This window comes from Erythranthe guttata, chromosome 7, assembly GCF_056151865.1.
Source record: "Erythranthe guttata isolate IM_541 chromosome 7, IM_541, whole genome shotgun sequence".
Classification (NCBI taxonomy): domain Eukaryota; kingdom Viridiplantae; phylum Streptophyta; class Magnoliopsida; order Lamiales; family Phrymaceae; genus Erythranthe; species Erythranthe guttata.
Window position 1 is genome coordinate 5,647,525 of NC_142539.1, and position 13,187 is coordinate 5,660,711.

Here is a 13,187-nt window from a genome sequence, read left to right on the forward strand (position 1 = left end):
CTTACCCCTTGAAAGTATTATTTGTAACACTTACCCCCTCAATATCAATGATTTTATATTTTAAAATTTAAAACATAGTAAACATAACAATCTAATAATTATTGGATCATAAAAAAATTAAAAGTAACTAAAATGAAATAATTGGAAAAAATAAAAAGTAATATATATTGTATAATAATAAAATGAAAATACATTTTAAGAAATTAATGAATTAAACTAAACTTAAATACTTAAGATTGCTATTAGTTATGTATTGATTACTTAAAATTTATCGATATGAATATATTCGATTAATTGGTACAAATAACACTTAGATGTTATTTATTAAATATGTACCCAACACAAGATAACATTTTTAACTTACAAAAGATTGCATTTTCAACATATATTTTTAGTTGTATAATTTAATTATTCTTTTAAATAAAAGAAGAAAATTTTAAGGTATTAGGATTTAAAATACAAATTAAATTCAGCTTGAGGGGTAAGTGTTACAAACGATACTTTAGGGGATAAGTGTTATAGAGGCTATATTTTAGGGGTGTAAACTATATTTAACCCTAATGATTAATTTGTTATTATATATTACAAGTACTTTGCTCCGTGCGTTGCACTGACGGATATTATAAAAAACGCAAAATAAATGCAGGTAAATAAATAATTTTAAAAAATATATAAATTGGTAATACAAATATTTGGCTACATCAATGTGCACTTGTAAGAAGAATAAACACACATGAAAGAGAACTCGAAAACGAAGAGTGGCATTGAGATCATTTATGGAACAACTTAGGAATATTATAATTAAGGTGGGAAGTGGTCATTGTTCAATGACAATGTTTGCCAAATTCAAAAATATGACATGATTAATTAGAGAGATATATGCAAATGAAGTAAATAAAAAAATAAAGTGAAGAACTAATAATACCAATTATGAAATTGTTAACACTAATTAATAACTCACCCGTTCGATAATAAACACTAGTAATTTATGTTTTTTTAGTGTTAACAACAAATTCATGTTTTCTATAAATATTTCATAACTTATGAAATATAGCAAATTAATAATTTATGTTTTCGATAACTCACCAATAAATTATGAAAATTTTAATACTAAAATTTTAGTTTGCTATGTCCAATAACGCCGATTTATGAAATTGTTATCAATTATGCAGTTTATGTTTATCAAGTATCAGTAAGTACAATATACAATCACTATGAACAATTATTTTCTCTATAAATTTGTATACTACGGACTGTATATCGAATAGCATATTTTTTAGCCTGAAAAAAAGAAGAAAAAAATGGTTAAAAATATAAGTTTATGAAGAAGAAAATTACCATGATGAGAGAAATAAAAAGAATGAACACCGTGAGAATTGATATAGGAGCAATCGAAATCTTCATTATCGGAAATATCGTTCTTGCTTAGCCGTCGAACAATATTGATACAGAAGAACTGATATATGAGAATTGATAAATGAGCAATCGTAAGCCCTCGAACAATATTATTCTTGGTGTCATCTTTATATAGATCAATTTATGGGAGTTGAGATTGAGAAATAATAAAGAAAAACGATGAGCAGTTAACTAATGATTTAGATCGATGAGCAGTTAACTAATGATTTAGATCGTGCTTAGTGGTGGACGAAAGAAAAAAAGTAAAAGAAAAAAAAAAGTAACGTGTGCTATAAAAAATGAGAGAAAAGTTAGTGGTGGAAGGGAAAAAAAAAAAAGCATGCTTAGTGGTGGATGAAAGAAAAAATGTAAAAGAAAAAAAAAAGTAATGTGTACTATACAAAATGAGAGAAAAGTTAGTGGTGGAAGGGAAAAAAAACAAAAAAAATAATTAAAAAAACACCAAAACAAACGTTTTCTATAAAAAAAAGGAAGAAGAAACAAATAAGTTTCAATGTGCAATAATAAAAGGAGAAAATAAAAGAAACAAATTTTACAAAAATATGTCGAAAAAACTGTTATGGTTTAGGGGCAAAATCTTTATTTTATATATAAAGATTTTAATTAGGTAATCTTTAAGTGTTCTATAAAAAAAAAAAAAAGAAACAAATAAGTTTGAATGTGCTATAAAAAAATGAGAAAATAAATGAAACAAATATTATAAAAAACTGCTTTTAGGGTATTAGAGCATAAAAAATATACAGAAAAGGAAGACATAGCAAAATCTTTATTTTATATATAAAGATTTTAATTAGGTAATCTTTAAGTGTTCTATAAAAAAAAAAAAAAAAAACAAATAAGTTTGAATGTGCTATAAAAAAATGAGAAAATAAATGAAACAAATATTATAAAAAACTGCTTTTAGGGTATATTAGAGCATAAAAAATATACAGAAAAGGAAGACATAAAATTATTGTTGACAGTGGGATTCGAACCCACGCCCTTTCGGACCAGAACCTTAATCTGGCGCCTTAGACCAACTCGGCCATATCAACTTTGTTATTCATTTTTACAATAGATGTTATTAATCTTAATAGTATGGATGATTATGCCCTGAGTTCTCATTCATACGAAACTTAATTATAATACTTTGACATGAATACACTTTGGACATAATAAAGTTTCTACAAAAACCATTGGCATCATAGAACGAGATGGTAAACAAAACTCATATCCTTTATAAATTGGAAACTGAAAGTCTTATCATGGTTGATAAAATCTTAAAAAATCTTAACTATGATGTAGAAGTTAAATTGATGTCGTATTTTGATTTTTATTTGAAATGGATTTGGACTTTAAATTATATCTTAAATTAGTATGGAGTTTTGAAGGTTTGATCATGCGGGTGTCTCATTGGTCTCTAATATACCTAATTGGGCCAACCCAATGGGCCCCCCTAATTTGCCTAATAATTGGGTCCACTACACAAAGCCCAATCACCTTCAAAATAAGGTTTAGGCCCAATTAAATAAACCCAACCCATTCAACGACATATAAATAAATGTTTTTACTCATTTGTTAAGGTACGTTCTATTATTCACAATCAATCTAGAGTATTATTCTCTCTACCATATCCACCATCCGCATATCTGACTTGAGCGTCGGAGGGGTTTCCGCCGGATCAACCCCCGACTTAGTTCACGTGTGCTCATTTCGCAGGGACCTCAGGATCATCAAGTTGTCAAGCTACTGATCCGCTTTGCTCTCCCAGCTCGTTCTACACTACCCTAGGTGATCTAAGTAATTAGCATCATCATTTTGGCGTCGTCTGTGGGAACGATGCAAACCAGATCACGTAGCCAACAAGATCCTCCTGAGGCATCCGCTTGGAGAGAGAATGACACAGCTAACAACCTCCCTGTCCGTAGAGGCTCTGGCTTGCCACCTCCTCCGCGTGCTCCGGATCCGCCTCGCGAGGTTCAGGTGATCCCCCCTTGGGACCCACCACTCGCCGATCCGCCACTCCCTGCTCATCGAACGGTTCAAATAACCGAGGATGCGCTCCAATGCATGATAGCAGAAGCTTCAACTCGCGCTGCCACAGAGGCCGTGACCCAATATATCGCCACGATGGGAGCAAATGCTCCCAATGCGATATCATCACCAGCTCCACCTGTGGTGCCACCTGTGGCACCACCGCCGATCCAAAACCAAATAAGTGTCTCATCATCCACCTCGGACCCACGGTCTCGAGTGCAGCTATCCACCAATTACAGGGGGGCACAGCCCAGACAGCAACGTCACCGCTCACCCCCAAGGGGGAATGCGTCTCCATAGAGAGTCCCACTCTTTAATGAGGGAGAAGGTGAGGTAAACAGCAGAATGTCTCGCCAAATTTCCTTCCCCCAATTGAACAATCCAATTGGCGGAAGAATGCCCGCCCCAGTAAGACGCAATCCTTTCACCATGGACATCCTCAACGAGGTATTACCTCAAGGAGTGAAGATCTCGGGGTTACCTCAGTTTGAAGGGACCACCGACCCACAAGAGCACATAGAGAAATTTAACGCCATGGCAGATTTGTATGGCCCAACGGACGCTGCAATGTGCAAAATGTTCCGCACCACTCTCTCCAAGAGAGCTATGAATTGGTTCAACTCTCTACCCACATGATCGATCGACACCTTCGCTCGATTATCAACACGCTTCACCAATCAATTCGCCATCAACAAGCAGTATGCCAAGACCCCAGCCCACCTTTTCTCTGTAGTACAAAGAGATAACGAAACGCTCCGCAACTACATCAAGAGTTTTGTAGAAGCCGTCCATGAAGTCCCCAGCGTAGGACAAGACATGCTCTCCGCGATTATGCAACAAAACTTGAAGCCGGGTAGGTTCAAAGAATCTATTGCTGGAAGACCTCCAAGCAACCTAGAGGAGTTGCTGATTCGAGCCGAGAAATACATACGAATAGAGGAAGCCTCTACCCATGCTCCTCCCAAAATGAAGAGGGAAGATGACCGCCAGGACATTAAGAGACGGGATGATCGACGTCCACCACTTCCGCCTCAAGGCCAATCATCTTCCTCCTACAATAGGTTGACTCCGCTAAACACTCGCCTCACTGAAATCCTTCATGTGATAGAACAAAGAGGTTTAGCAGAACCTCCACGCCCTATGCAGCCAAATGCGAAACGAGAAAAGTCGGATCGCTACTGTCGATTCCATAAGGATAGATGACATACTACCGAGGAATGTGCACAACTCAAAGTAGCCATTGAGAGGTTGATCAAGCAGGGCCACTTAGGAGAATACATCGATAAGCCTCGAAACAAGCGTCGTGATGACCCCCCACGCCGAGATAACAATCAAGATCAACTGCAACGACGAGAGGAGGGGGGTCATCGGCGAGAGCAAGATAACAACGATAATCAACCCACCCGGGGAGTCATTGCCTTTATCTCCGGAGGACCGGCGGGTGGCGACTCACAAAATGCGAGACACTCTCTTGCTCGGTCAGCACGTATGAATCAAGAGCACGCCTCTCCATCCGTATCTATCTATCAGATACGAAGACCTGATCATAGCATAGTCTTCAACTCTTCGGACCTTGAAGTTCCAGATGAAGATCATGTGGATGCATTGGTAATCACGGCATCGGTGACCAACTTATTGGTTAAGAAGATATTAGTGGACGGTGGAAGCTCAGCCGACATCATGTATCTTCACGCTTTCAAGCAGCTGGGCATAGATAATGCCCGGTTTAGCCCCATCTCCACGCCCTTAAAAGGATTCACGGGAGAGGGTGTTTTATCCAAGGGAGAAGTGGAGTTTCCCATTTCCTTAGGGGACAACCCTTGTCGAATTACCAAGATAATCAAATTCCTCATCGTCGACAAGCCGTCCCCCTACAACATCATCCTAGGGAGGCCAGCAATCCATACATTCAAGTCAGTACCTTCCTCCTACCATCAAAAGGAAATTCCCCACTCCTTATGGAATGGGGGAAATATTTGGAGATAGACGTCTCGCCCGAGAGCGCTATGAAAGAGCCCTACGAGAACCATCCAAGAAGCCCAAACTGTCCGGAAGGGGAGACGACACCCAAAAACCCGACAAACGGAAATGGGTCAACGCGATCATCGAGGACGACAGAGAAATCCTCATGAGTGTACCTGACGATAGCATCAAGCTAGCAGCCGTCGAAGAGCTTAAGCTCATAGAGCTCACACCTGGAGATAATTCCAAGCTCCTATGTATCGTATCCGATCTAGATCCAGAGATGGAGAAGCAACTAGTCAAATTCTTGCGACACAATGGAGATGTGATCGCTTGGAAAGCTCAAGATTTGTCGGGCATTCCCCCTCAGGTAGCTCTACATCGGCTCAACGTCGACAAAAGGTTGAAGCCGATCAAACAAAGGAAGCGGACATTTGGGCCCGAACGCAACAAGCACATCAAGGCGGAAGTGGCGAAACTTCTAGAGGTAGGTCATATACGATCAGTTCAGTATCCTGAGTGGTTGTCGAACGTGGTACTCGTTCCCAAGCCCGGTGGCAAGTGGAGGTTATGCGTGGACTTCACTGACCTCAACAAAGCTTGTCCTAAGGACCCATTTCCTCTACCTAGAATCGACCAACTCATCGATTCGACCTCGGGGTGCGAGCTCCTCAGCTTCCTCGATGCATATCAAGGGTACAATCAAATCTTACTCGCCCCAGAAGATCAAGAGAGGGCTAGCTTCGTTACAGATCAAGGCATCTACTGCTATCAAGTCATGCCTTTCGGGTTAAAAAACGCGGGAGCCACTTACCAACGTCTAGTGAACGCAATGTTCGCAAATCAAATCGGCAAGAATATGGAGGTGTACATCGACGACATGCTCGTCAAAAGTGTCAAGGTCTCGGACCATTTAACTGATTTGGATCAGTGTTTTGCCACCCTCCGAAAATATAAGATGAAACTCAACCCCCTCAAATGTTCATTCGGAGTTCGGGGAGGCAAATTTTTGGGATATATGATTTCGCAGCGGGGAATCGAAGCTAATCCCGCGAAAATCGAAGCCATCACCTCCATGGCTCCACCAACATCTATCAAGAAAGTCCAACAGCTTAACGGCTGTTTGGCATATTTGAATAGATTCATTTCAAGATCAGCAGACAGGGCTCTCCCCTTCTTCAAGATTTTAAGGGGAGGAAAAAAGTTTGAATGGGATGAAGCATGTCAAAAGGCATTCATCGAGCTGAAGTCATATCTTGCATCACCGCCCTTACTTACAAAACCTCAGCCCGTAGACACTCTCCTCCTATATTGAGCTACCTCAGATGATGCCATCAGCGCAGTCCTCATCCGAGATATGGGGTAGAATTCAAACCCCGCCCCGCTATCAAAGCGCAGGTATTGACTGACTTTTTAGTAGAAATGACCTCAGTAGAAGAGAGCACCTCCCTCCCTACTTGGTCTGTCAGCGTTGATGGATCTTCCACAGCCATATGAGGTGGCACATGTATCGTACTAACGAACCCCGACGGAGATGAATTCGAATATGCTCAACGATTCGAATTCACAGCCTCAAACAATGTCGCTGAGTATGAAGTACTGATAGCAGAAATCCGCCTCGCCTTAGCAGCCGGAGCGCGTAAGCTCCTAATCCAAAGCGATTCTCAGCTCGTCGTTAACCAGGTACTCGGCACTTACGAGGCCAAAGAGGACTCCATGGCCAAATATTTGGCTCTCACACACACTCTGTTATCCAAGTTCGAGAGCTACGAGATAAGACAAGTACCTCGCTCCAGTAACATCCATGCGGACAAATTAGCTAGGCTTGGTAGCTCCATGGCAAGCATCGGAAGTCAGAAGGTGACACTTCTCACCTCGCCTCAGCCGGAGATAACTTCAACTGATGAAGTCCATTACAATGAGGAGGACGAACCGTGTTGGTTCACTCCAATCATAAAGTATCTCAAGAAGGGAGAACTCCCAATTGACCTCACCGAAGCACGAAAGTTAAAAACGAGAGCCGCTCGCTTCGTAATAGTGGGAGAAAAACTGTACAAACGAGGATTCTCATTCCCCTATCTCAAGTGCCTCGACCCAACTACATCAAATTACGTACTTCGAGAAGTACATGAAGGCATCTGCGGAAATCATTTGAGCGGTAGAACCTTGGCTCTCAAATTATTAAGGCAAGGCCTATAATTCAAAGGTCCGCCCTCGATCCTTCCAAGTGGGAGATTTAGTCCTCCGAAAAGCTGAAGCCTCGCGCCCCATTGGTAATCTGGACCCAAAGTGGGAAGGACCATATAAAATCACACAAGTGGTCAACAGTGGAGCATATCGTCTCGAGAACCTTGACGGACATCCTATACCCAGAACCTGGAATATAGGAAACCTCAAAAGTTTCTACGCTTGTGGTATATATTGACTTTACTTCAAATCCGTTTAAGTTACTATCCATGTCCTCCTCACAAAAAAAATTGCTCACGAACCATTACCCCTACAGGCTTTAAAACCTTCCACGTCACTCGTCTCACAAAACTGTCTCTACATGCTTGAGAAGTTTCTACTCCATAACGAGGTGCGTAAACGTCCCACCTAAATTGGGGGGCTAGTAATTTTACTCACATCAGCAATCCATAATCACATCTCATCATCTTCTTACAGATTGAGAGCTAATTACGAGGGGATGCATATTACTCATCAATGGCCCAAAGAGCGAAGACACTCCATACCACATCACCAAGGGTAAAAATACTTCCACTAAAATATATCACACGCATGCTCTTGTATATTCATACTAACGTGATAAAATTATTCCATTTAACATGCATGATCACGCAGTAAATCACAGCAACTCACGAGTTTATTTCATATCTAGGAGTGCGGGGAAGAAAAACAATCCCCGTAGTAGGGTAAGTAAAACTGTAGTACACATCACCCCAGCTTCAATTACTAAGTCTTCAGTACAAGTGCTTAAACAATTTTTTTTTCTCAACTATACTTTTCAGGCATAGAGACGCCAAAGGAATTCAATCTACCATCAGCACAGTGAAACGAACGAGTACAAGGAAGACATGGAAAAAGAACAAATTTAGTATAATCACTTAGAAGAAATTTTTATTAACTCAACTATTAGCTTTTGCAATAGTTATTTCCCTTCGCCTCACGTAGGCTTATCACATCCGCAATTTATTTCCCTTCGCCTCACATAGGCTTGTAACAATTCTCCTCTGCTATCATTGAATAAATAATTTTTTTTGCTTTACTCTCTGTGCCATTACATCTATACTAATTACCCATTACAATGAGTTCAATTCAGTACAACCCTACAAACACTTAGCGAGATTTAGATAATCCATATAGCCTGGCCAGCTGGATATTCTAAGTCTCTTTATTTGTTTCACGAGGTGATACTTTTAAAACGTGGCCACAGACTAAATATATTTAAGACCCAAGCGGTCCGAACAAAGGGCACGACCCTTAACAAAAACCTTGGGAGACTGATCCCCTCCTCAAGTACATCGCGTACAATGCTAAATGTAAATACACATAAGCAACGCATAAAACTCTTGACAATGTCAAAGTAAATAAAACGAGATATCAAACTTCAAATGTCAAACAAGGAAGAAAATTCAAACGAAATAGTAGTGGACATACCCATCTATATCAGCGATAAAAATAAACTAAGAGATCCATAGAAAATAATAAATAAATAAAACGTTTAACTATCCTAGCAAACTAGCATATGAATCTAAACTCCCACACCACGGGCGGAAGACGCCCATACGGTGGGGTCATCAGCAACCATGTCATCCACGAGCTCTGTGCCCGTCTCGTTGACATCTGCCTCATCCTCGTCTTCATCGGATATACCGCCTTCCATCCCACGAATGACCCTCTCACTGATACCACCCGCCTCGCGAAGGTATTTGCGACAGGTACGAACTAAGGGCTTATAGACCGCATCCAAAGCATGTTCCTCAATCATAGCAACACACTTAGCACTACCTGGGAAGCTAAGTTTGGTTTCCTCCACGATGGACTCCTTATAAACAGCACCACCTGACGTCGCAAGAAACCTCTTTCCCGTCGCCTTCTCAACTTCGTATTTCTCTTTGAGCTGATCATAGCAGTCGTTCAACTTCTGAACATCATCCTTATAGGCATTTGCCTCACCTCGGATAACCTCGAGCTCCTCTATCTTCTGAGCAAGCTCTTCTGTCTGTTGAGCAAGATCGGACCGTGCTATCTCCAACTAGCTTCGAATTTCGTCCTCACGCGCCTGACTTCGATCCCGCTCCTCTTCCTTCCTAGCTTTCACGTTCCCATTTTGCTCCATGAGATATCTCCAAGTCGCTACCAACTATAAAAAAAAAAAATAATAATAATAATATTTTACGCAAGAAAAAAGAGAAAATACACATAAAGTCTTGTTCTAACAAGACAAGTACTCACCCGGCATATATCCCCACCAGCCAACTCCAACATGTGTGAAGAGCCCTTACCAGACATCCGAGCACGGTCATACTCCCGAACGAATCCCTCGGTACTCAACATCGGTAAATCATGGTCCGACACATCCCAAAACGATTCCTTCCCTTCACGATTCACGCCAAAGGTAAACAGCTGTTTCCCTGCCCCACCATGGAAGGCATAAGTCTCCTCTGGGTCTACCCGCTGACGCTTTGGCACAACCACATACTCAGTATCTACCCTCTTTCCCTTGCCACGATCTCTCGTAGGTTCACGCGCCTCCACTTCACCAGCACAACTACGGTCGTCTTCAATCACTCGAGGTGCCTCTACATGGATTGTCTCTCGAGGCAAACCACCCGAAGAACCTCCCAACGTAGAGGGAACCTTCTTCGATGCCTTCTTCGACATCCCATTCGCCTTAACTCGAAGCGCCGCAAAGTTGATACACCCATCTACAAAAGAAAACAACCACAAAAAAGTCACGAGATAAATACAACCAAAGAACAACACAAAATAAATTAAAAAAAAAAAAAAGAGAGAGAAAAAACAATTCGATGCATCAAAAAGGATATATGGTGCTGACCATCCGGTATCAAACACCTCGGGTCAAATTCCACATCACACAGCCTAGACTCTTCAATCCTCTTCGCCATATTAGCAGTAATCTTGAAACTCTCGCACGTAGGTTTCCAAACTAGGGGGACGTCGAAAGTGGGAGCCCTCACATAAAAGAAATGGGACTTCCATTTCCGCAAGGATATTTTCACACTTTTCAAAAATTGGTAGGGAACGCGAGGATGAACGCAAAAAAAAAAGCAACTTAGTCGGCCGATGCAATGTAAATAACGCCTTAAACAAACTCACAGTAAAAGGCAAACCCACTCGAGACACTCTATGGTGAAACGCCTCAAACATAAGAACCGCAGTCGGAGTTAGCTGACTATACCCTATCTTAAATTCATCACAAATCTTCAACAAGGTCGGAGGCGGAGTAATTTGAGATGTACACGTCACGTACGCCAAGAAAACCGTATGAAACCCAACGGGCGGCGAATATAAACGGTCGCCCTTCTGAGGCAACAACATCTCGATATTTCTTGGCGCTCCAACTAGTCGACGAATAGACTGCAAATGCTCTTCCGTCAATACACTATCAAAATCAATTAAGTCAAAATTAATTGGCTTAATTTTCTTTTGCCTCCTCGTATCAATCTCAACATCACCCGACGGAATATCATCTTCCTCTTCTACTTCAACAATCGGATCAATTTTGCTATTTAGCTCAACATGTTCACTCGACGAACGCGATTGATTAGACTCATCGCTATCACTCCCAAAATCCACGACTTGACGCCTATAGCGACGTCTACTAGAACCCACTTCGTCAACAGTGGGGCAAATATTAATATTAGGTTCCAAATCATCACTCCAAGAATCAATGATTTCTCGCCGTCCAAAACTCCTCCGACTCACACCATCTTCGACGTCAAATCTCAACTCCGATCCCCCGACCCGCTCGCGCGAATCGCGCCGAAAAGAGGCCCCGGACGCGCTCTCACGCGCGCGCGTCACGTCCGGCGACGCCCACCCACGCGCGCAGCCCCCTCCGTCGAACGCGCGTTCACGCGCCCCCTCTCCCCTTTGCGACGCGCGCGCACGCGCGCCTTTATTGGGCAGCGTGCGCGCGTCACACAATCCTCCCTCCCCCAGCGACGCGCGCGGACGCGCGCCTTTATTGGGCAGCGCGCGCGCGTCAGCTACCCTCCCCACCTCCCCCTGTGTGCGCGCGTCCACGCACACACCACTCAGACGCGCGCGTGGCACCACGCCCGACGCGCACTGTACACGAGGCCTCTCTCCATCTCTCTCTCTCCTCATCTCTCTCTCTCCTCACCTCGGATACCGTGCAAGCCACCGACTCCATGGGTCGGCTTGGCTCAGGATGTCACTCGGGGCGCGTGCCAACACACAGATTTTCATGGCTAGCAGCGCGGCTCAAGCCGACGGCCGCAGCCACCCTACCAACAACCCCCCTTTCCACCTCGATCCGTGCTCTCGCCGACGAGGATCCGATTTCCGCACCCGATACTACTACCTTCTCGCGTTCCATACCCACCGTACCAAAAGTTTTCTCGCCCCCTTCAACCGGATCTCGAAGTTTAATTCGCAAAGATTTCGACTTACCCGGGTTCGACATGATAAATAATTTTCCCCGAAGAAATAATCAAGAAACAAAAAATGTCTACTCTACCGCAATAGAATAAAAGAAGAAGAGCACAAAAGAAGATCAAATAGTTACAGATACTCACCCATATTTATTCTTCACAAGGATCGAAATTTATTCTCCTCACCGCAAAAGGATTCTGTTTATTTGGCCCTGGTATATTATTAACACCCTTAAATATATATCTTGTTGCCAAATAAATACAAAACATAAAAAAGAAGACGAGGCTCAAAAGCCACTTAATTACAATTACGATACGGTAAATCACGTCACTTTAAACTCTCGACACGATCCGGAACCCTCTCGACAAGTCTCCCATCTCGACTCGAGAGTTGGGGGCTTAATGATATACCTAATTGGGCCAACCCAATGGGCCCCCTAATTTGCCTAATAATTGGGCCCACTACATAAAGCCCAATCACCTTCAAAATAAGGCTTAGGCCCAATTAAGTAAACCCAACCCATTCAACGACATATAAATAGATGTTTTTACTCATTTGTTAAGGTACATTCTATTATTCACAATCAATCCAGAGTATTATTCTCTCTACCATATCCACCATCCGTATATCTGACTTGAGCGTCGGAGGGGTTTCCGCCGGATCAACCCCCGGCTTAGTTCACGTGTGCTCATTTCGCACGGACCTCAGGATCATCAAGTTGTCAAGCTACTGATCCGCTTTGCTCTCCCAGCTCGTTCTACACTACCCTATGTGATCTAAGTAATTAGCATCATCAGTCTCTGACTTTTTTTTTTTTTTTCTTAAATTGTACCGTTTTCTCTGTTGTGGATTCGAATCCATAACTTCAAATACATCAGTATGAGAATGCGGCTCTTTTCCAAACCAATGTTTTCATAACCGGACCGGCTATAGAATCGGATGACAATTTGGGTCATGGGTTTATAGGGTCGAACTGGTTTAATCGGGTTTTTTATTTTTTTAATATGTCATTATTTTATTAATCTTAATGTTTAAAAATATTATTTTCTTTATTTTTAATCTCTCGTTTATTATTTTCACTTTTATCTACTTCACCTCACTTTTTACCAGTGTTCTAAAAATCGGCCGAGGCGGCCGATTAATCGGTCGCC

General features: G+C 41.9%; 1 protein-coding gene and 1 non-coding gene across 2 annotated transcripts; one reads left to right on the forward strand and one right to left on the reverse strand.

Annotated features, from left to right (window-relative positions):
- Nucleotides 1-2,369: 2,369 nt before the first annotated feature.
- On the reverse strand, nt 2,370-2,450 carry TRNAL-AAG (transfer RNA leucine (anticodon AAG)). The gene has a single exon. It is a non-coding gene; the product is annotated as a tRNA-Leu (tRNA).
- A 4,272-nt stretch (nt 2,451-6,722) lies between these two features.
- LOC148769063 (uncharacterized) lies at nt 6,723-7,593 on the forward strand. The gene is made up of 2 exons (XM_088820206.1): nt 6,723-6,792; nt 6,965-7,593. The coding sequence occupies exons 1-2, from the start codon at nt 6,723-6,725 to the stop codon at nt 7,591-7,593; spliced, it is 699 nt and encodes a 232-aa protein (XP_088676332.1).
- Nucleotides 7,594-13,187: the final 5,594 nt, after the last annotated feature.